Raw genomic sequence first — 24,430 nt, forward strand, 5'->3', positions numbered from 1 at the left:
CTGGCTCAGAGCAGTCAGACTGCTGGAGCAGGGGACACAAGGAGAAACACAGCGTCTCTCGGCCTGTTAGCCAGATAGCCAACTATTAGCTAACACACCCTCTAATATACGGTTTTCTGGCTGTGCTACAGATCATTTCCTAAGATAAGAGGGGGTCTCCATCATCACCTTAGTCACTCCTCTTCAACTCATCAGTAAGGGTAGAATCCTGACATTCAACTCAACTGCCCCACAAGCCCTATGGGCCACCCAGAGCCACTGCAACTTTTCTAGGTGTCGAATGCGCTCAGCATTTTCTCAGCAGGCTGGATGCTTAGGCTGCAGGCAGAAGAATATACCAGTGTCTCTCTTGAGAAGCGACTGCAGTGCCCAGGATGCCGGATAACTGCTCTTACAGCTCATAACTTTCCTGATTCTACAGCTCTGTCTCCACAAGGGCCCAGGAAAATGGGGAAAGGTTTGCCTCGGGATCCTGAACTGCCACATATGAGTCTGTCAATGGCTTGGTTCTACACTGCTGCAGACTAGTCTCTACAGACTAGGAGGAAACAGTGCCCTTTACAGGGGTGGCAGAATCCCCCATTTCACTTTAGACATGAACTGGCACCTACGTATCAGGAATGGGATGATGAAAACCAAGAAAATTCTCAGCAAAGGAGACGCCCCAGCAAAGCAAGGCACTTCCATGCATGTGTGTTTGTGTTACAAATGATAGAAGGGTATAATTTATGGACTGTGTTTTCCACGAGGCTCTTGGCTGCAGCATCTTACCAGCTACAGCATCAGAGCCCTGCCGAGCTCAGTCGTTTGTGAACATCCACCCCACCCCACGCACTCCCGTTTCCATGATCTCGTCGTCCCTCCTCCCTCTGCCACCGCTCAACACCAGCAGCCGGAGTCTGACTGTCTTTCCAGGAAGCCCAAATCGAAGTAGCAGACTCACCACAGACTCCCTGCTGGCCACGCCGAAGGTAGCTTTCTGACGCCTGCTGGCGATGTAGGCAGAATTTTCCTGCAGTTTCTCCAAGAGCTGCCGGATAGGCTTGCAGTAGTTGGCAATCTTGCATTCCTTCAGGAAAGATTTTAGCTGGGAGGAGGAAAAGGAGAGGAAGAATGAAAGCAATGTAATAGTTTCCATAAACAGAACCCACCAGCAAAAAAACATTTCCCGCCCCGAGTGACAGACCGCATGAGGCGCCTCTTCCCTTCAATTCATACCATACTTGAATGTATCACCCATATTCAACCCTGGGGGTCCTGCCAACCTGGGCTGGGAGGACGCAAAGAGGCCAGATGCTTGCACACAATCCAGCACAGGGACCTTGCTCAAAAACAGCCCTTCGCACCCTTTGACACTACTTATTTCTGAAAAAAAGTAGTTTCAGTGGAGTTCAAGCAGCCAGCGAGAGAAAAGTCAATGCTCTCTGGGGCCTCAGCTCCTAGCTGCCATTGCAGTTACAGTATCACCGTCTCCTGCTCAGACAAATGGTATGAGGGACTATGGACCTGATGCACAGCGACCAGGAATAACAGTGGATACTTGTGGATGCTGGATGGCCAAAAGCACAGGGAAGCAAGGATCAGAATGGGGAAAGGTGTCTGTAGGTTAAGACTGTAGAACACCAGTGGATATTGGAATGGGAATACCAAATACAAGAGGCTGTGGATAAGACTGATGTCTGGGATTGAAGGCAGAGCTTGAGAAGAGACTTAAAATTGGGGTGGAAGCGTCTGTGGACTGGGAGTAAGGGTCTTTGGCATAGCTCAGTGGGAAAACTTGGTGCTGCTACAGCAGCAGAGCTGTGGGTCAGGACAGATGACCCTCTGCAGAGTCACCTGGGGTGAAGTTTGCTGAATGACTGACTGCACCAACCCAGCTCCAACTGGCACCGCTGATTTTTCAAGGGCGCAAACCCACACACCCACTACACAAAAATTTACAAAATAACCCTCTCTGTGGACAAGTTGTACAGCATATGCCTAGATAATTCTTTCTTTTAGAGCCAAGGCCTTATGCGTAACCCTCAGGACAAGAGCCAGTCTGCCAGGAAACCACAAACCCTACTGCTGCCTGAAAGAGCAAGGACCATCCTACTCACAGAGAATCTGCTCCTGCCCCCTCTTTACACCCAAAGCACACTTCACTAGTTCTCAGACAATGAGACTTCATTGCAAACAGAGCACGGTTTTGTGTTTTCTTTTTTTAATCTCAGTAGCTTTGTCCTCAAGCAAACCTCTCCCCACCAAAGATGATCTCCCCTCCCGATACAAACCGCCCTCCGACACCACTGCACTGTTCTGACACCTCTAAACTAAAAGCTGAGGCAGCAGTGGATGCTCCTGCTGACAGAAAGAGAGATGGGGGTGTCCAGATTGACTTGTGGCTTGAATTCCAGTTTACTACACTCTCTGCTAACAGTTTTGACCAATCCCAAGACAAGCCTCTGGAGTGCTGTCCAAATTGTGCAGGCCAAGGTCTTTGCTAGAGCCATACATACACACACAGACACACTACAGAGACACTTGATTTAGAGAAAGAGATCCAACAAGGCAAAAGAAAATGGTTAACCACAATGGAACCTTCATCTCAGCTGGGATCTGCAGATGCTATCATGATAGAGATAAAGGGTTTCTAGTCAGCAAATGCAGTACTGCCTTCTCTACTCATGGCTTCAAATGTTCTGCCTCAAAAGACAGAGCTGGGGGAAGGAGGAAGCTGTCTCCCTCCTGTCAAGCCTACACGTTGGCTTGATCTTACATGCCAAGTTGGTAGGTATTAAATGTTAATCAAGAGGTGACAGCCACGCCTAGCCCCTCTCCGTCAGGACACTGATCTCCTGATGGGTATATTGCTGCAGGATCTGCTGCCTGCTACACACATGGAGAATGCCCCTATTACCTAGCAGCAGGGGTCTCTCTTGTCCCTTTATCCCCAGCATATGCCCACCTGCCATCATACAACCAACTCGGAAAAATATGAGCTAAAATGAATACCTTTCCCCCTTTCCACAAAGCAAACAGCCCATCAAAGTAGTACAAAGAAACCATCAGCAAAACTATTCTTCTGATGGTGAAGGCTGTCCTACCCTCACCCCCTCTTTCTAAAATATTTATTTTTTATAGGTGCTGCATATTTATCTCCACTGAGAGATGCATTTGTCATTCGATTTATCTCATTTGATCCCCACAGCTGCAGCCCCAGATCCATTTCATCCGCTGCCACATACATTATTTTTCTTTCGTTGCATAAGTGTCACCAGAAATCCTGCAAAATCTCAGGCTCTATCTGTGCAGTTTGGTGTTGTGTGTTCGCTCTCACAGACATATGCTTCGTTTCTTCTTTCCCCCTCCTCTCTCCTACCCCTGCAATCCCTCACAGTGCCACCACTATCTGCCACAGATATTAACGAGATGTAATGAGATCTCAGCCCTGCGTTAAGAGGCGGGGAACACAACCAAGAAGGTAGAAGATAGAGGAGAGAGAAAGGGACTCTATGCATGTCTTTTTCTCCTCTGCCAAATACAACCATATCTTTCCAGAATAAAAGCAATCAGAACATAAGCGTGCATGTATGTATGTGTATGCATATATGTTGTTAACATCTCACATCAGTTCCTAGCTAAGCAGCTCTGTGATTAGTGGGATTGATTCTGTTGAACTGCCAGCCTTAAACCCCAATGGTTTATACCAGCAGAGACCACAGCAAAAATCCAGCTCCTCTTACTGTAAACGACGCAGGGAACTATAAATTATCTGAAGCAGCTTGGTGTGTGTGTTCCAGGAAACCCAAATCAAGCCCAAACCCCTGCTCACAAAAAGCAGGGGGAATATTCAACTCTGGACAGAGCGAGCAGCAGTAGGAGTGGCTGCTGGCAAAGCAAACCGGCACCTCCTGCCCTTCTGTCCAGCTGCAAGTCATGCCTAGATCATGCCATCTCCTGCCTCCACCCAGCAGTACCTACCCCCTATGGACACCTGCCCAGCTGCTCCCTTTAACCTCCCACCTCTGCTCTGGGATGCCTCTCAGGGCTCTAGAGGAGGGAAGAGGCAGTCTCTTCCAAGCCTTCAGACACATGGGCTCTGCACTCTGAGCTCCATTACTAGCCTGTGGAGGCAGTGACCGCCACAGGGTCGCCCCAGCAGCTGGGCAGAGCACAAGCCTTTGAACTGTCTCCTGCTCTTCTTTCCTTTAATCTGCCCGGGTGCTTCCTGCCTTCCAGGCAAGGAGGTTTTAAAGTTCAGTTTGAAGGCAGTTCAGCCTAGATTCTCCCAAAGCCGCTGACCAGAAGACGAGGAACGCAACCCTCGCCAGCTGGAACATAGCCCCTACGACACGGCACTGAGAGAAGCGTGAGCTCATCGGGGAGGAAGAATCAGGACAGATGGATTTTTACAGTTAACTGGAACTGTTCCAGGAGAAAAGCCTCCCCCCACACACACTTTCCCGAAGACTCTGAGATTTTGGGAAGCTAACCTCAGCACCCCAGCCCAGGAGACGCCACGAGGCTGTGGTTAGTGGCAGCCAAATAGGAATCCGATAGCATTAATTCTCTACAGAAATACAGGCTGGTCCCAGGGTGTGTTTGGAAGCCACAGGGCGCTTGGTGCCAGAGGGCCGTCAGCCGTTTTTCATTCCAGCTAGAACACTGGCTCCGACAGCTTCGATGCTCTCAACAGCTGCTGGCTGAGAGGAAAGGGCTTTGTTCACTGCTGATAAGTGAGAAGCACGCAAAGCGAGAGCAAGCACAGGAGCTGCTCTCCTAGCACAGAGAGTGCCTGTCAGCTCACATTAGCCAAAGCTGCCTACTGCCAGCTAGGCAATGGCCTGTGCCAGGCTGCAGGGACCCAGCCAAGAGTCATGCGCCTGACAGATGCCAGCCTATTACATACAGCAGAAACAAGGAGATCTGCCTCCCAAGCAGCCTGTGGGTCCCAACCGAGTCCTTGCTCCCATGTCAACCAGAGGCATCGTAGCAACAAGGGACACAGACACAGGGTCTCATGGCAGACACCAAAGCAAAGCAGAGGTTCATGTCGCCATGGAGGATACGACAGCAGCCCTCTGCCAAACTTGTATGACACCTGCCACTCACGAGTTAAAAACAGAGGGGGCTGGGAGGAAGGGAGGGAACAAGTTCCAACATGCTCGTACTGACGAATCTTACTGTTCAAAGCAGAGGTCACTGCTCGTTCAAAACTGAAGCTACCCAGCTAGCAAGGTATTAGGGAAGGATTATGCACCCAGATGCACAGCACTATTAGGTAGTTTTATTGCAGACAATGAAGTATGCAAACATGAAGCAGCTAGGAAGAACCATGGAACGCATGGGGAGAGGCAAAGGAGACTACTTGGCAGCACTGCTGTTAGGTGCAGCAAGGATGAGGGATGGAGACAGGAATTGTGCTGTTTCGAATGGAGGGACTTGGGGAGAAAGTGCCCCAGTTGATGGAGACACTGTAAAAGGAGGGAAGATTGCCATCTTGTGGAGAGCACGTGAGGGAGGCTGTAAGGCAAGGAAAAGTACAGGCTCACAGAGCACAGGTACTGCTCTGAGACAATACAGCAATTCAGACAAGTCTGAACTGCCAAGAGCTCACCTGCGTTCGCTAGTCAAAAACACATCTCTACAGCAGTTATGCAGCCCTCTGTTCCACCTTGGCTCCCAAAAGAGTGGCTAACTCCACAACCACTTTCACCTACCTTCAGCCTCCTAATTAGATACGATGCCTCTGTTCCTCCCCAAGAATTCCCCAAAATGCAAAGAAAAGGTAAACAGTTCTCCCCTCACATTGTGAGGACCTCTCAGTTTCTGAGCCCTCCTCAGAGAGCCTCCTGAGTTCACTGTTAGCTTCAATTACTTTATCCTGCTCTGTGCACATTCATAGCACGACTGAGAAGTATCTTACACCTTACCTGAATGACAGTGGGAAGAACCAACTCTGGGAATCCAATGCTGTAGGCTTGGCAATAGAGATACTCAAGCATCAGGTCATAGAGCTGTTCAATGAGTCCGTCCTGGGTAGGGGGAAACAAAAATAGAGATATCAGATAGGAACTAAACGCTATAGCACCCAGATTGGGAAATGAGTCTCCAGCCTTACAGGACAGGAACGCAAAGCATACTGCTAGGGCAACTCTGTTGCTTACAGAGAAGCTGTGCACTGCTGGCCGCTGGGGTTCCACTTACTCGGAAGGCCTTCTCCTGCAGGTTGGCATTGGAAAGCTTCAAGATCACTGCAAAGTTTATAGGCTTAGCACTTATACGTCCTGGCTTCTTGTTGAAATCCACCTGTTGGAAAACCTACAACAGAAAAAACTGAGTGTAAAGATGATCACACTGCAAAACAGATACCAAATGACTCAACTAAGATCATGCAGTTGTTGGCGACACTGAGAAGATGATCCAGAAATCCCAATCCCTGCTTGCCTGTTCTGATCACTGTAGCACAGCTTTCTTAAACACCCTAGCAAGGGACAGTTAGGGAGCAAACACCAACCACGCTTGAAGCTTTAGAGACCTGAGTGTGAAACATGCCACAGAAGTATGAGGTAAAAGGAAATCAACACAAGCACAAGAAACTAGAGGTTTGTTCCTCAGACCCATGCTTCTAATGGTCAGAAAGACTGTACTACAGAACTTGAGTGTATTTTGGAGCTTTCAACAGCAAGACAAAGTGTTGCTTACACCAAATCCATTACCCTTTTATTGTCACTGAAGTAATTGTCCCAGGAAGCAGAGACCAATAAGCCCTTTTCAGAAACACCCCTTGCCAGGCAAGGTTTCCATTCTAACACATTTCCCACTCACACCCTTTGTACCAGTTACAACCCAACAGCCTTTGAATAAGCGCGTATTATTCTCCATGGACGCATTTCATTTTCTAGCAAGGGACATGGAGAAAAGCTGGCCCCTTCCCAGAGTCTGAGAAGAGATAAGCACCCTGCTCATCAAAATGAGCACACACAAGCTCTAGGGTACAGCTGGATGCCCAGTAGACTAGTACGTAACATCCAAAGGCAGACCTGCACCTTTGCCTGTGTGTTTTTCCAGAGCTTGTATAATGATAATGCTCGGGGAAAAGAGTATTTCTGAAACAGAAGGTATGAAGCTTACATAGTAAAAAGAAGAAAATGGAGAAGTTTACATATGTGTGTGTAACTGGCTCTCCAGGGTGGCATCTCAAGCTTGGCTTTAATTAAGAAGAGTCGTTATTGTCTTAAAACTGTAATCAAGACCAAGAGCTATGAAAGCCTTTTCCCTACTTCCTCCTTTTTGTGAGGAGTTTCCCAACTTCATTGAGGGAAGGGTAACATGAATCAATGAGACTTTATTTTCCCAAACTTTACTTTACTTTCTTTACTTCCCCGAAAGGCTAAGTTTGGCACACAGGAAAGCTTATCTTCAGCTGAAATCAGCTACAGCCTGAATCTGGCTTGGTCCCTACTGCCCTGGGCAGACATCAGGCAACAGGGTACACTACCCCAATAAGCCAGCGTGCTGTGCTGCTCCTCCTCTGAAGTGGTGATGTAGGAAGGAGCAAAAGGGTTCTAAAATGAGCAGCAATACAAATATGCCCTTTCCCAGCCTGGTAGGGGCAGACCTCAGGAGAAAGATGGTAGGAACTGTACTTGATCCAGGGTAGGTTCCCAGAGACCCCCATCGGGGGATAACAAGAGAAAAAAAAAACAAATCAGCCAACAATTGGTACTCCTTTGCATATCTGATGACAACTATTGAGGGGGGACTGCTGAGAATACCCTGTGCACTCATACTTTTGAGCACCTCAAAAGCAAACTAGAGTTCCTCTCCCTGTCCCAGATGCTTTTAAATTGCACTCCTGATCAGGAAATAATTTCTATTCCCTCTGTGCAGCAGCAACACATTCATCATCAGACCTCAACCAGGCCAGCAATGTAGGGATGCAGCACACTGATTGCTAGAGGGTGAGGTGAGGAGGAAAAGGAGGGTGTTCAGGTCACAGAGATGCCCCCAGGCCAGAAAAAGCATGAAGACGACTATTGATTTTTTACATTTTATTTGTCAATCCAGGTTATTTGGAAGGGAGGGACAAGCTTGGTGGCTTGTGAAAACAAAGAGCCCTAGCCTAGGGAATCGATGCTATAAACCTCGTTATGCATGGTTATTTCTTTGGCCAAAACAGTAGTATTGATCCCTGAGGTCAGATGCATTAAAGCAAAAGGCATCAGGCTCTGTGGGATCCCAATATGCCGCTAGGCAAGAAAGGAAATGCAACCAGAGGTTTTGAAACTCTTCCAGGAGGCGCTAGGGAGCTGCTCATGATGTGTGGGAAGGGGGGAAAATGTGGTTTCCATCTCAAGACTATGCAGGACGGATCAGCTAACAGCCAGACTGGAGGAGAGGATGACTGATGTCTAGGAATCCTGTAGCAGGGTGGAAAGGCGATAATGAGGGACTAGAGCGCCAGAAAATGTCAAAAGCCAACAATTTGGCTTAAGCGATAACCACTAGCAGACAGAGGAAAGGACAGGGCAACACAGGCAGGAAGGAGAAGGATTTTTGGCAATCTCAAGCTCACCATCCATTTCCATGTGGCTAGTCAGAAGGGTGCTCAGATACACAGTTTACACTGCCAGAGTACAAACCAGAGAACCAACTCTGCACCCACAGCACTCCCACTGTATTGCCCCATCTGCCTCCCATTTCTCGGTCTCAGGCTCTAGCAAAAGCCTCCTGGCGTCTGCTGTGATCACCCCAGAGGTGGATGCCCCGGGCCAGCTCGCAGCAGGGATGCAATGCTTTGCTGGGCCTGCCGGCAGCTTTCCCTCAGGTCTGCCAGTCACCATCCCGCTTCTCTGAGGAAAGGGCTGGGAGAGCCCAGTTACGCTGCTCCAGCAGAGTCTGATTATTGTCAAGTTCAGACAAGCTGCCCAACTTTCTGCAGAAGCTGGCTTGAAGCACTCAGTCACAAAACAGTTAAGATTGGAAGGGGCCTCTGGAAGTCATCTAGCAGGGTCTACCAGACCAGGTTGCTCAGGGTGATGGCCAGACAGATTTTGAGTATCTCCAAGGTCAGGCACTCCACTTTATCTAGGCAACCTGTTCTGGCCTCACCATATAAAATTGTTGGGGCTTCTTTTTTCTCCAATGCTTAAGTGGGACCTCCTGTATTTCATTTTTTGCATATTGCCTCTTGTCTTGTCACTAAGTGCTTTTGAGCAAAATCTGGCTACAAGCTCTTTATTGACAGAATGGTTGAGGTTGGAAGAGAGCTCCAGAGGTCACCTTGTCCAACCTGCCCTGCTCAAACAGGGCCACCAAGAGCCAGCTGCTCAGGACCATGTCCAGATTGCTTATGAGTACGTCCAAGGATGGAGACTCCACAACCTTTCAGCTTGTGCCCATTGCATCCTATTGTGTAACTGAAAACCACTTAAGACAGCCTGGCTCCATCTTCTATCGAGCCTCCTTTCAGGTATTTTATATACATTAATAAGATCCTCCCTGAGCCTTCTCTTCTTGAGGCTAAACAATGCTAGCTCTCACAGCCTCTCCTCACATGGCAAATGCTCCAATCTCTTCATCTCTGTGGCTCTTCACTAGATTCACTTCAGTATGTCCAGGTTTCTCTTGCCCTGGAGAGCCCTGACCTAGACACAGCACTCCAGCTGTGGTCTCACTAATGCTCAGCAGACAGGAAAGACCACAGGCAAATTCTGGCAAAGCTCTGCCTAACGCAGCCCAGCATGCTGTTGGCCTTCTTTAATGCAAGGGTGCATTGCTGGCTCTTAGTCAACTTGTTGTCCATACCCTTTTCTGCAAAGCTGCTTTCCAGACAGTCAGCCCCCAGGATGTTATTAGGGGGTTACCCTTCGCCAGGTGCAGGACACTGCATTTCTCTCTGTTGAGCTACATGAGGTTTCTGCCTGCCCATTTCTCCAACTTGTCAAGATCCCATCCGAATTGCAGGACACTTATCTGGTGGATCAACAACTCTTCCCAACTTGATATCATCTGCAGGCTTGCTGATGGTGCCAATCTGCCCCACCATTCAAACCTTTAACAAATATGATAACCAGTATCAGCCCCAGTATCGATCTCCGGGGTACAGCTCAAGTGGCTAGCCTCTAGCTAGATTTCATACCACTGATCGCAGCGTGAGCCTTGAAGTTCAGCCAGCTGTCACTATACCTCGCAGTATGCTTATCTAGTCTGCAACTCATCAGCCTGTCTGTGAGGAGGTTATGGGAGATGGTATCCAAAACCTTGATAAAGAGAAGATAAACAACATCCACTGCTCTCCCCTCATCCACTGAGCCAATCATCTCATCGTAGAAGTCTATTAGATTGGTCAGGCATGATTTCACTCAAACAGCCCCTGATACCTGCAGGGCTGTGATCCAGAATTTAAGAGCTGCAATTCAGTGGTGGAGGGAGGTGAATGAGGAAGAGGAAAGATATATCTGCAGTGGGTGCAGTGGTTCAGCTTAGTCTGTCTAAAGCTCCTGTTTTTCCTCTCTGTGTAAAGGAGGCAAAGAGCCCATGTCTTGCAGAAAACTAATTTCAGATCTGTGCTTAAATGTATGACGGTGTCCAGCATTATCAATTGTCCAACTACAATCTTCGCATCAGCTGATCTCCTCTGACACAACCCGCTGCCCACTCCCATATATGTTGCGCTCCATGCCCCTGGGGACCTTCTCCAAAGCAAGCTGCACATCCAAAACAAAGACTCAAGCTATTTAAGTGTCAAAGTGAAAAACTCATGCCTTCCTAAGCATGTCAGGGTTAACCTCTTCCCCCATCCCTCCACAGGGGAAGCCAGTTTTAAATTGGCATGTGAAGTCTGCCTGCGGGGAGATTTCCACCTTGTTTATCCTCATCTGCCTTCCAGCAGATGAGCCACCAATGTTCCTGCTACAGAAACTAGTGCCTAGCACACAATAATTGAAGTGATGAGAAAAAAAAGCCTGGAATCTCACCAGCTCTTCAAGGGGAGTAACAATACAAAAATAAAAGCCTGCCTGCCTCACACTCTCTCCCAAGCCACCTCCTCCAATCTAAGATGTAATTTTAGCAAGCTTCTGCTTTTGCTCCATCCTGGAAAGCAGAGTCAGAGAGGAGATAGCACTGGATACCCATGCTGGGGAACATCAGCCCTTGTCAAGATGCATCAAGCAGCCAGCTCTCATTTCTATTGGCAGGGGCTTGGGGGATTCCTGTGCCTACGGGAATTGCACAAACATTCAATCTGCCATCTCATGAAAGCACAGCAGCGACAGGGCTGAGACAAGAGGTAGCAAGGGTTGGGTTTCCTTCATGGAGAGGGGAAAGGAAAATAGAGTTACAGTCACCTCTTACACAAGAAGCTTCACAGAATCCATACTCTAAGGCCATGCAAAACCCTCTCCAAAAAGTGCACAAGGCATAGGGTCACGAACTCCATGGCCATTCATTTACTGCACTTGGATTCAGTTGCAACAGTGACAGACAGAGCAGCCTTTCCTCCTTCCTATCAAATGAAGCATACCTCATGCTGGGAAGACTTCATTTCACTCCCCCAACCCCAGTCAGACCCCTCAAGTCTACTCCTGCTTAGTACCAACACACTGACCAGATCCCTCAGTCTCATGATAGTTTGGATAATGGGCTTAAAATGGATTTTGTTTCGTGACATGGTGCGACATGGGGCCATAGATAAGTGGACGTCTATTGACAAAGTCTCTGCTGCATTTGTGAGCTGGTAGAAACCAGCTCATAGTTAAAGCACTAGGCTGGGCATCAGAATGCCGATTCTCCTCCCAGCATCACCACAGCCACCTTGGGACTTTGGGCAGCTCACTTCCCCTCTGCATCCTAAAGCCTCCTACCAGCTCATCCACAGAGCCGGAATACATCTCCTGCCTGAAGACAGCTTGTGGAGACACACTAAGGGTTGGAAGAATGTTCCGGTACCTCTAACAGAGAGGGAGAGGCAGTGGGGAAGATACGGGAGCATAAAGGGAACCGCCCTGAATGCTCTTGGGAACTCCACAGAATATTTTGGAGATTCCTTGCAGGAGATCAGCAGGAAGAAGGGAAAGGCTGACAGCTGCAGGGAGATATGGGAGTTTAACATCATGCCAGTCACCTTGGATTGCAGAAGTTAAAGCAAAATATTTGTTAAAGTAATGTGAAAGAATATGCAAGCAGCACACATGCACACATTTACCCTGCCCCCATCTCTCCTTTGTCCCCAACACCTGGACGAGCTAAGCTGAGTAGCGCCTCACAAACAAACGCAGCAGGATCGGATGTGGTGAGGGGCTTGCGGAAGCTGGGAGGAAGCTCAGCGTGCGGTGTGGTAACGTCTGGCTGGGGCCCGACACACAGATTACGGCCGAGGTGTTGGGGCCAGAATGCAAAGAGGGGGGGAAGGCCCCGGCGGGGGAAAAGGCTTTATGTCTCAGAGCACTAAAAAGTAAAAAGCAGAGAAACCATCCTCACGCCGAGCTCTATTGCCCTGGAGCGGGGACGCCTCTATCACTAGATCTGGTTGGCAGAATTTCAAATACGCATGAGCAAGAGGAAGGAAGCAGGCGAATGGCAAAGCCACACAGGCCAGGGCCAAGGAGCAGCGGAGGAGGCGGGAGAGCAGGAGGAGATTTATAAACATCACTGCCTTCCACAGGCTCAGAGGATGTGGTTTGCAAAGGACGTTTACAACAACATGAACCCACAAAATCCTTTGCTTCAACAGTACTTGATTAGGAATGAGACCAGCTGACTCAGGTCATTTATTATAGAAGTCTCCCTCCCTCCTCCTCCTCAGTGTCCAGCCTCAAGCTGACCTACTGGGGCTTCTGCATTCCTCAAGCTGCCTCGCTCACACTTCAATGAAATTTGGCTACACCAATTCTGTACTACCTTCTCGCAGCAGCAAGGCTAGAAAAACCTATGTGGAGAGATGTCAGGCATCTGCTAAGTGGGAAAACTAGATGGTCTCTCAGCAAGAGTATTTCAAACATACTGCATTTTGCCAGGTTGCATTCACGGAGATCTTTTTCCTAAATAAATTCTTAATTCTTAATGCTTTTCCCCTCTATTTCCCTTTGCCTGCAGGTAGGAGAAACTCCTCCTTTTGCTAAGATATGAACACATCAACAGGATGAAGTAACAACAGCTTGGGGAGTTACTGCAACCAGTTGAGCCTCTGAATCTCTTCTTCGGCAAACCCTTTGCCTACTCCGGCTGCATTAATTAAACCACTTAGGAACGTGTTTTTGCACCCAGGTGGTCTCGGATACTCTCTACTCACAGGTCAATGAAAGTTTAATCCTATCTGCTAACCAAACAATACATCTTGTCTGATGCTCTTTGCCAAATTTGCTTTGCCCCTAAAATCCCTGGCAATCTTGGGAGCTGTTGGTGGGTATAGTAAGTCAGCGTGTGTATTAAGTAGTAGGCATCAGTCATTGCTAGGTCGGCAGGAACCAACTAACCTCCAGGATAAACGGCAACACTGGGATGAAGGTCCTGGTGTTCTCCGACAACAGTGTAAGTGCACGGATGCAGTGCATGCGCAGAGGGTAGAAACGAGCCGTTGGTACCAGCCTAGAGAGGAAAAAAAAGAAGAAAGGGTATCAGGCCAAGTTTATACAGGAATTGCACCTGCAGCCTTCAGTGACACTTGAGAGCCTTTCCTGCTCAGCAGAAGACAGCTAGCTTTAGTATTGCTTAGCAAACTGAGCTGCTGAAGCTATCCCATAGTTGGAAATAAAATTCACACATGTTAAAGCTATAACACTAACACACAAATTCATGCAACCAGAGCACTAAGTTTCCAGTTTCTGCTGGAAGAAAGTGCTACAGGACAAGAGCTTTGCAGATGAAGTTTATCACTGATGCTGTTTATTCATGTTCAAAACTTTCAGCTTGCATGCTCCCAGCACAGGTAGGTATGCAAGAAAAAGTGGCAGTAACCAGCAGTTTAATACCCATCTAAAGCAGCAAGTTTGACCAAGGAAAGGGCTCCCCCAGTGTACTAGAGGGACTACAAGGAGGAAGATGTTTCCCATTTCAGGCTACATACTCTCTGTGTACCCACAGAGCTCATGCTGTCACCTGAACAGTGACCCTCTTGGTGTGGAATGTTGCTGAGACAGGAGGCACTGGACGACTAGCAGTGACCAGCAGATCAGAAAGGACAGAGTAGGAACGAGAGTGACCTCTCACAGCCAAATCTGTTCAGCTCTATCCAATCCAGAGGAGCACCTGAGCTATTCCGATCTCCTTCAAAGAAGCAACATGTAAATTTGAACAGCCAATAATCAGCATGGAGGGGAAGAGGCCAGACTTCCTTTGACCCACACTTCAAACCATGACGCACTCACGTATTAGAAAAGAAGTAGAGCCAATTCCCTTTGTAAGGCTGGGACTGAGCAGGGTCAGTTCCCCCAGCTCCATGTAAGCCAGCAGAGGGGAGAACACAGAGCGATTCCTAAAAGACACCAGACCTCATTACTGTACCTCTAGCAACCTCTCAGGCTGAATGACCTGTACTGAACACACGGATGCCTCCAGCATTAACAAGGTGGTTTGGTTTTTTTTTTTTCTAACTGCAGTTCCTAGACAACAGGCTCAAGTCTGATAAATGAACCCCTCCCCAAAGAGCGTGCTGAGCAATCCAGGAGAGAAAAAAATAAAAATGGTTGACCAGGCACCATAAATCACCTGTATCTCCCCCCTCCAAATAGTGAAATAATTATCATTGGATCCATTATAGAAATAAATCTACTTTGCACCCCTGATCAGGCACCACTGGAGATGACGAAAGCCATTCTCAGGAATTAATTGATCAAGGAATAAACCTGTTAAGTGTATAGATTTACTGTAACCCAAGACCATTAATTTTAGAGTGCGTGGCGATGCAACAATCTGCTCAACTTCCCGATGGCTGGATGCACAGGGAATACAAAACCACAGCTGGGTCGCAGCTCTGCTGAGGAAGGTCCGACTGCCTAGTCACTCCAGGGCGCAGCCAGGGGGTTCACAGTGACTCCCATTTCATCTCAGCAGAGATTGCTCTCTAATGTCTTACCATCACTGTCTCTTGGAATACCTGCTGTACTCCTCCCATGCAGCCAGGGCACAGGCTGTGGTACAGAGAACCACCTAAATGCTTCTCAAAGCTTATTTTTACTTGCTACAGCTCCCTGTTATACTCCTGCCTGACCACAGTCTTCCTCTGGCTAGAGAGAACAGAGGAATCTTCCTTCAACAACAGCCTCCACCCCACCAGGACAGGTCACCATGGGAAATTGCTCAGGGACACCAAGACTATGATTGCTCCTCCATGGAGGAGGCTGTACCTGCTTTCTCCCCAGCACATGCTGAGAAGCCAGAAACCAAAACTTAACAGGCACCAAAAATCCTCACTTAACTATAAGCCAGGGAGGAACTTCACCTTACTCCCAGTCTAAACTATAAAAATAAAAATCCAAGCAGACATTGTCAGAACACTTTATGGGATGAAGGGAAAAGGGATAACAGAACAGGAGCTTCTTAAAAAAAACTCACACAGCAAAAACCAACAAAAACACCCCACCCACAAAAAACCTGCAATAAACTAAAAACCATGAACTCAGACAAATGCAAGCACACAGATCAAAGGGAGAAACTTATGGACTGCAGAGGCAAAGAAAAGCACAAAGCAGAGAAAGGAAGGGGTAAATCACCTCCATTTTCTACTATCTCTACAATACCTACACCACTGCCCCATTGGTCAAACTAAGTGTAACCTTTCAGCTCTTTGTGAGAACAGTACCACTCATTATTACATGGTAATTCCATGAGCAAACTCAGCAATGAGGCTCTTCCCAGCATCACTTAAGTCAGAAATCATCAATTCCAGGACTTCTCTTTTCTGTAGTCCAACTTCGTTGGACCACACATCTTGAGCACAGATAACTTCCAGACACATATGGGATCCACTTCTGAAATATGTATTACTGAAAATAGTTTCAATGCATTTTATATGCTGGAAAGCAAGAAAAGGGAGTAAGAAAATGAGGGAGCTAATTTTGATTTTAGCAGGCAACTCTCTTCTACTAGTTATCTTACTTAATCACTTTTCAAATTCAGCCCTGGTCCCTGCCTAGAGCAAAAAGCCTGTGATGAATGGTGGTTTCTCCCCACTCCTCTTGTGTAAGAGGGCAGGGTGGCAGGAGGAGCCAATCAGGTCCTACAGACAGACAGACACCCACTCACTGCCCTTTCGCTGGAGCCCGGCGCCACCTCCCGGTACAAAAGGCACTGGGGAAGGGGCGTCTCCTCCCAGCTCTCCCACACTGCGGATGCGCCCCAGAGCACTGCACCACATCAGGAGCAGAAATGGAAGAAGGTCTGCCAGATGTTACATAGCATCCTTCCCCACCACCTGGTCACATGAACACACCTCTCAAAGCTGAGGAGTCCACAGAAACAGAGGGGTCCAGCCCATTGGCGCCATCTCCACAAGAAAGTCTGCTCACAGCATCGGATCCTAAGCAGCCCTCAAGCAGATGCACACCCCTAAATGGGCCTTCCAGAAACACATGAAATAGTACATGAAGCAAAAAAAAAAACCAACCCTTGACCTGCAGGCAAGATTATTTTATCCTCTCTCCTCCAAGAGAAACAACCAGAGCTCTTCTGTTGCTATGGACTTACCTACAGCAGGGGACGTGGCACAGAGACTGCCTCTCGCTAGTCTCAGTTTGGACAGCACAGGCGCCGACACTGAGAAGAGGCTGTCCATACAGCCACTAGCGATCCTGGGTATAGATGGAGGCCTGTGGAGCCACATCCTTCCCACATCTGCTAACCTAGCTGCCCCCCTTTCATACCCCGGACACTGGCTTGGCTCAGTATGGAAGCCAGGGTGGGGTTTATTTCTATTTTCCCTACCCTCGAACTAATCTGTCAGGTTCCCAAATCTTTGAAGCCTTGTCAGACAGTAACTGTACTTCACACCAAGCAGCCCTGTCCCATCACAGATGCTAATAAATTCTGTTTGCTGCTCTTGCTAAGATTCACCCAGTTCACCTTCCCTTGGCTCCAGATAGCTGGTTTATCTGCCTGGACAGGTAGAAAAGCACCTACATTAGTCCGCAGGACAACTAAAGCTCTACAACAGCAGCTTGTGCACATGGGGGATGGGAAAAGGGATGTATGCATACTCTAACGATCGTTTAAATCTGCTTATCTTCATCACCACTTGGGAGTTTTTCAAGACCAGGCGGGTGGTGTTTTAAAGCTGAGAATCTGGTTAACAGAGCTAACAGGATTTCAGAGATCACCAGAGATTCCAAAATTCCCTCAACACTCATTATTAACAGCCATTTCAAAGCACAGAAGTTTTATATATAAAACAAACTGATGGGAAGAGAGAAAGAACTCTCAGCAGAGGCATTAAAAACAATAAATGAGTCCTAGTTCTTCAAATTCTAATGCACACACACAAAAAAATGCATCTTCTGACTGTATTTACCAAGCTAGGGATGAGGACTTAATTCTGTACTTCAGCACTGTTAGGTCCTGAGGCAAGTCAGTACATTTTGCCTTACCACTTTGTACAGTTGGGAGGACAACCTGCCCAGGCTTCCAGATTGCAACTTCTGGGGAGCAGTGAGCCATCATCTACCCTGCACACTACCTCAAAACAGAGCCGTACTGCTGCAGCGCTACTGCATGCTGTACGACTGAGAGCTCATCTCCCCTTGGTCTCCAATTGCACGCACACCAACAACGCTGGGATCCCAAGGTAACTACTGGGAGAAATTCCACTGTGGTTCAACACCACTGATGGAGACCACTATACCTGGCCAATACTCTGGAAGCGAGGAAAAAAAAAACAAACCCCAAACCACACAAAAATCCCCCCCAACAACCCAAAATTAGAATAGCTTTCATACTGCCCAAGATACCTGAGCAGGCTTTCCTACTGGTGTGAATATTTTAAGAAAAAGTCATTCTAAAAAAATCTAAACACACTTAAGTTCCGAAACCAAGTCCCCATCTCCTCTGTCATTTTTTTTTCCAAACAACTCAGCTCTAAGAGTCAGAAACTGCCAAACACGGTGCGCTTGCACTTGGACGGTTCTCCATGGAAATATCCTGACAGCTATAACCTCTTGGAAAGAGCACTCGGCAACACAGAAATACTACCTAGTGCTGCAACTGCTCTGAACATGACGAAGCATCCCAATGGATGTTAAAAAGCTAAGCTGCCCCTCTTGAGCTAGTTCTTCATATGAATGCCTGGGGACTACTCGGTTATTTTGAAGTTTTCCTTCAGAAAAAGAGGACACTGACTAGAATGTCTTATCGGAGATACAGTTCTCCAGCAATAGAAGTATTGTGCTTTTTAGCACCATAGTTAACTGCATTGCTTTGGGTCTCCGCAGCTCCCCAGGAGATAAGCAAAAAGCATTTGCATTATTCAGAAGTGTGCTCAGACCACACAAACCCTATAAATATTCTAGGGCATAAAGGAAGAGAAATTTCACAATATTTTCTGTTCTCACTGCTGGCCACCACTTAACCACTTTTCTAGCTTTAGCCTAATTTCTAGATTGGCCCAGAAATGGCTGCAGTTTGACACTGGGTAACAAACCAATTGGTCCTCCTTCAATATCGGAACTCATAGAAGGACTTGAACTGGACACCAAATCAGGGAGAATGAAAATTCCTTAAATAGAGAATTTAGTTGCGGTGTAGGTTATTTTTTCCCAGGCTTTCTCACCACCCAGACATGCCAGTTTAGGTATGTTTACCTAAACCAGTATTCCTTCAGCTGAAATACTTCAATAAAAGCAGCTCTCAGACAATTCCTTACGATGGAAGGCTAAATCCAAGTCATGTAACAATAACACCCCTTAGTAACTGCTCTGCCATATAGAATCATTAAGGTTGGATCACCAAGCCCAACCGTCAACCCAACACCACCATGTCTCCTAAACCATGCCCTGAGGTGCCACACCTACACGTTTTCTGAACACCCCCAGGGATGGTGACATCAAGCAAGAGAAAGTAGTATAGCCAAAAGAAAAAATCCTACTTACTTTATACAGCCAATGATGACCTGTGTCAAAGGATAGATCAATGGCTCCATGACCTCACTGGGATAGATTGTGCTGAGAACCCGACACCAGAAATAAAGGCAGTGGATATATTGCCAGTTATAAACAGACTGGAAGTTCTCCTGCAGAAAAGGGAAAAAACACAGGTGCAAACTTGAAAGTGTGGTATTTGAGAGGAGCTCAGTCTGGTTTCTCTACAGGACTCACTTTATCCAGCATTCTAAGAGGACATTGTGTACTGTTTAGCGAGGAATAACTAACATTCTAGCTGTGCCTTTGATGCTAGTGGCTGACCCACCACCCAGCAAGTTCAGACGCTGTATTGGCAACATTATGATTTGGTACTAGTTAGTGCCTCGAAGGAAATAATGAGCAACACACAGACTGCTTCTCTTCACAAGTATGGCTCATTTGAGAAGGGTGATTTAATGACCCAGCTCACAGCAGGTGGTGGGATGTGGCCGAGCATTAGGAAACCTTTAACTGTTCCATTTACCCACAGTCCCTGGGACAGTTCCTGGTCTCCCACAGGTAGGAAGGCTGGATAGTATCCCCTCTGACACCCTTATAAATTGCCTTCTGGCCTCTGCAGGCCAGAGAGGCAGGGGAAAAGGGTATGTAAAGCTACACTACAGGTTCAAGCCACCAAGAAATTAATCTCAATTCATCTGGATTTCCCCTCTCTGCACTCAGACTGCTTTGGTTGTTATGTAGCAGCTTGTCCTTTCCACTTGATGCTTCCCTTCTCTCAGCTGTATTCATCAGAACCCCCTAACCACCACCCCACTAACTCTAAAAGGCAGTACCAGCGCTCATTTTAAAGATGTTCCCACAAACATTAACTGTCAAAGCAAGGACCAAATCATCAACCCACCACACCTCCCTCCTTTTGGAAGAGACACTACCCAGGACAGTTTCGGGTTTTTTTTTAAGTGCAGAGTAAAAGTGACAGACAGAGACGAGAACAAACTTCTAGCTCTGTTTCTCAGCCAGTCTTTACGGTGACCGGCAAAAACCACGCAATAGGCCAGCGTGTGCCTGACACGCGGCGACACGCTGAACCGGCACTTCAGGCTGGCTCAGCAGTGCGGGTAGGTGTGCGTCAAGTCTCGCGCCAATCCAAGAGACACTCTTTTCAAGAATGTTTCGGCAAGCCCCCACTGTCTCCCTGCCATGTGCTTAAGCAGCCTGTAGTGTCAGATTAAATAAAACCCCAGAAGAGTGCAGGAGTCCCCCTTACAGATACTCTTTCCAAAGAGTTCTGCAGGCCTATGTATTCCCCAGAATTGCACCAAGAACTTATGAGATTGCACCTAATAGCTGCCTCAGCTCCAACTTGTGTTTGTTTCAGACAGACTTTGAAGGCCCAGGTAACCTCTTTTGCACAGATGAAGCAAGATGCTTAAGTCCTGAAACTGAAGCCCTCAACTGCAGCCACTGAACCAAACCTTGCAGCAGGGACATAGGCCACAGCTGGAAACGTTAGAGCTCTCCCAGCTCTCACTGGGTCACCAAGACAAACCAAAAATCTCTGTTCTCAGTTTCTTTTGCACAGAACAGAAGCAATCTGCTCTTTTAATTGCCTTCCACAACCACCCACTGCTCAATTTAAAATAATTGGCTTATTACTTGGATTTGTATATTTTGGTTGTGCTGTTGTCATTTAAAGTTCCTACAACCCTCCCCAGCTGTGAAATCAAGTGGATTTAGGTCTTGTCTGGGCCAGGACTGAGAGTGTAAAAAGCCAGTGCAATCCAATTAAGGTACATGCAGCCCAGACTTCATTTATCTCTGCTCATTTATCCTCATGTCTGAACATCCAGGAGATTTAACTGGTCACCAATCCTACAATGTTTGGGAGCAGCTGAACAATTAATGTATAGGGGTCTGTTTTGCTAAACACGAATAAATCCAGGATCAGCAATCTGACTCAGATTTCTGAGGTCAGACTGGAGGTGGCTAGAAGCAGGGCTGCTCCCAAAAGGTCTGAGCTGCTTTGTTCAATTAAGTCCTTTAAATAGTACGGACTGGAAAGATGCACACACCTGGGTGGTTCCTAATATTCTTTACCTTGACGTTTTGCAACAGAGACTGGAAACAGCAGCTTCACAGAGTGGAAAAGGGTGCCCAAGGCAGAAGATGGAAAGTGCATCACAAACTCTTGCAAGCAGGAGAGAGAAGAGTGACTTCAACCCTGCAGTAGCCTCTCCTCTCCTTCCTTGCTGAAATTCTAAACACAGGCAACTACAAGGTGATCTCTGAAGCTCCCAGCCCCTGGCAAAAAATTCCTTGGCATGTTATGAAACACGTCAGGCACAAGTAGTGACACTTCAGAGACACTATGAAAAGCCTGGAGCAGCTGCTGTAATTTTCCCCTCTTCACACATTCCCCATAGGAGGGTTCACTCCTTCCACACTGACGGGTACGTACCTTCTTCTTTATCATCATGGCACTGCGCAAGTGGATGGCAAGCTGACGGATATAGATGAAGGCATGCTGGTAAGAGGTATGTGTGTCCAGGGCATACATCTCTGTCAGCGTGCGCTGCATGAAGTTGATCATGGGCAGGACGTTGGGAGACGTGAATCTGGAATTCTTCACAAATGCGATGTACATTTGCTGTGCAGGAAAGAGGGCAAGATACAACCACATGAAACAGAACAAAAACATTCCTTCACTAACCTTCCCCACCCAGGTACGTCCAAACCAGGGGTGAAGTGTTCCTTTTGTACGACAAGTTACTTCAAAGGAATATGCAAAAATAATAATCCAGCCTGTTCCTTCTTTGGAGGAGACGGGAAAGGGTCTGTTTAGCACAGAGCCTAGAGAAACCCCTGCCATTGCTTCTCTGCAAGAAGCAAGAACTGTGGGATGGCTTTGAATCATACATGCTTATGGCTGATCACAGTTCTCTTTCTGTAACAATGGTACCTAAGCAAACTACAGCAGGGAACCTCAGGATTAGGTGAAAGACCAGAACAGCTCAGTAGCACTGAGCAGTGTGTCAGCACTTGAGGAAAGCCCTCAAGAATTTGGAAAATAAGTATTCATCCAGTAGAGAGATGAGTACCAGAGGCCTTCCCTGATAAGACCCTGTGTGCCTCCAGCAGGAAGGGCAGTAGTAGGAAGCAGGATATCACTCTGACCTCACATAGAATTTCTTCCCTGTTTAATTTTCTGGAGGTAGCCAGCATCATCTCCAGTACCTACGCTACCTAAGAGGCTGCAGGTCACGCTGTAAGGTCTTCACATGTAAGGTGAGAAAGAAAAGCTGCACAGTACAACAAATACCAGCCTTACCTTGAGCAAAGGACTTAGGTACACCTCTCTCTTGTAGCGGCAGATTTTGTTCAGCACAAGGAAGGCCAGTACTCTCACTGTTTCCTCACCTGTGCTCCACAAATGAATTGCTTGCTGGAACAGAAAATAAAGAGATGCAGATAAGTGAAGGGACATAGAAGCCCTTCCTGGTTACAGACAGGCATGAGCTTCCCTCCTTCACACCAAAAAAAGCCATCAAGGAGGAAAATGGCACAAAGATAGCATGCTGTCCTATCACAGAATCAGTCATAACAGCACTGGCAGCCATTCTGTCCTCATACTCTAGCTGTGAGACAACACAAAAGGCAAGGTTGATGTTTCCACGATCAATAAAGGAAACTGTCCAAAACTAGCATCTCTGGAAGATACGTGCACTTTTATTCATGTGCCTAAACACATATTTGAGTTTCTGAGCGCAGGCACCAGCCTGTGCATGCGACTCAATCTCCTAGGCTTTGCAAAGCTTCCTCACCATCCTGTAAACAGCAACACCACACTAGAGTCCACATTTGGCCAATACAACTTCCACCCCAACAAAAAAAAAGTAATTTTTATGTCTTACACTGAATTCCACAGAATACAGCTACACTGCAATTACCCAATTTACTCCAGTTCTCAATACAAACACCAAGTTCTGGTTTCTCAAAGAATGCTATTAAAGACGCATTTGTCTCTAGAGAGGGGACACCAGGGTTTGATTTCTGAATTTATCAGTATTCTTTCCCTCTGGGCAAATAGGCTGCAATTCCTGAGATACCCCTCCTTGTGGTAGTTCTGACTGAATTCCAGTTCCCTAGACATTCACTGTATTAATTCAAATGATAGAGCAGCAGCAGGGATTGGAGCCAGAGACAGGACCCGTGTAAGGCAGCACTTCTGCTGAGACACATCCTTACTCACTCTGGTACAGACATGATGATGAGCACCCAGTGCATCATAATATCTACACCAGCTGGAAAGGGGTAGGTTAGTCTGTGCAGAGGTCTGGGCTAACGGACAGCCCACCACTGACACATAAACTCATTAATCTGAGCTTTACCCAGCTCTGCATTGCATAAAGCAGAGTGGTCTCTTCCCTCAACATCGTGAGAAACAAATGAATAGATTTTGTTCTCCCCAGGCCTGCCTGCATTCACCTGTTCAGAGTATTGATTCATTTGGACATGGCTGGCCCTGTCAGGAAGCATCTGGTAGAACAGGATGACAATCATGGCTGATGCCTCCAAGAACTAGTTACCTTCTATCCACTAACGAACTCTAGAGAAAAATCAGAAAGATTCCAGCTGCAGGGCTGAAAAAGCACGCTCAGAAATCCCTAGTGTAGCAGTAAGCAGACTGCTACACTTCAGATACGAGGTGTAGCAGCCTCCCATCACTGTGTACTAGTCATCTTTACCATCAAAGGTTTCCCAGCCTCATTTAAATGTTGTGTTGCAGCTTTTCATTTAAATGTCACCCTGTTGCCCTCTTCCACACCTCCTTTGTTTTTCTTAAGCGCTCAGCAGTTGTGACTAAGTTTCTGCAAAAATATTCCACCCCCAGCTCTTGAGTGTGAAATACCATCACAGACATACACACAGACTCAGCACACAGGCAGAAATTACTCCATCTGCGATGATGAAGCAGACAGCTTCCCCGGAACACCTCCGTGCCACTCTGCTCGAGGATTAGCAGCAGCTACCCAGCGCCACATGCCCGCTCACCTCAGCGTGAGAGCGCTTCATGGCACCTAGGGGTTGTAAGAGAAGCAGGAGTCCTTTCCAGGACCAAAACAAAAAAGCAAGAGGAGTACAAGACTCAACTGTCACGGGATCCAGCCCAAATACCACGAGAGGCTCCTCTGAAGGGGTAAAGAAAGTACCTCAGATCCAAATGACATATCATAGCACGTCACCTTACCTTGAGAAGCGCACGGCACTGCTTTGGAAAGGACAAATAATAAGGCACTATGGAACTGACATGCTGAAGGACTGCTACACCGACCGAGGCTTCTGTTAAACAAGACAGGAGCTAGGGAAGGAAAACA

The 24,430-nt window shown here is 47.3% G+C and overlaps 1 protein-coding gene across 2 annotated transcripts in view; it reads right to left on the reverse strand.

Annotated features, from left to right (window-relative positions):
• The window catches only part of NOC2L (NOC2 like nucleolar associated transcriptional repressor), a 57,429-nt gene that overhangs the window by 25,035 nt on the left and 7,964 nt on the right, over positions 1 to 24,430 (reverse strand). For both annotated transcript variants that reach the window (XM_075113801.1, XM_075113802.1), the window contains exons 8-15: positions 24,304 to 24,414; positions 22,384 to 22,497; positions 21,514 to 21,702; positions 19,065 to 19,204; positions 13,464 to 13,575; positions 6,190 to 6,303; positions 5,916 to 6,017; positions 944 to 1,087 (exon numbers count right to left, since the gene is read on the reverse strand). In XM_075113801.1, the coding sequence (XP_074969902.1) occupies positions 944 to 1,087; positions 5,916 to 6,017; positions 6,190 to 6,303; positions 13,464 to 13,575; positions 19,065 to 19,204; positions 21,514 to 21,702; positions 22,384 to 22,497; positions 24,304 to 24,414 (1,026 nt within the window). The remainder of the gene's footprint in view (positions 1 to 943; positions 1,088 to 5,915; positions 6,018 to 6,189; positions 6,304 to 13,463; positions 13,576 to 19,064; positions 19,205 to 21,513; positions 21,703 to 22,383; positions 22,498 to 24,303; positions 24,415 to 24,430) is intronic.

This window comes from Phalacrocorax aristotelis, chromosome 19, assembly GCF_949628215.1.
Source record: "Phalacrocorax aristotelis chromosome 19, bGulAri2.1, whole genome shotgun sequence".
NCBI lineage: Eukaryota > Metazoa > Chordata > Aves > Suliformes > Phalacrocoracidae > Phalacrocorax > Phalacrocorax aristotelis.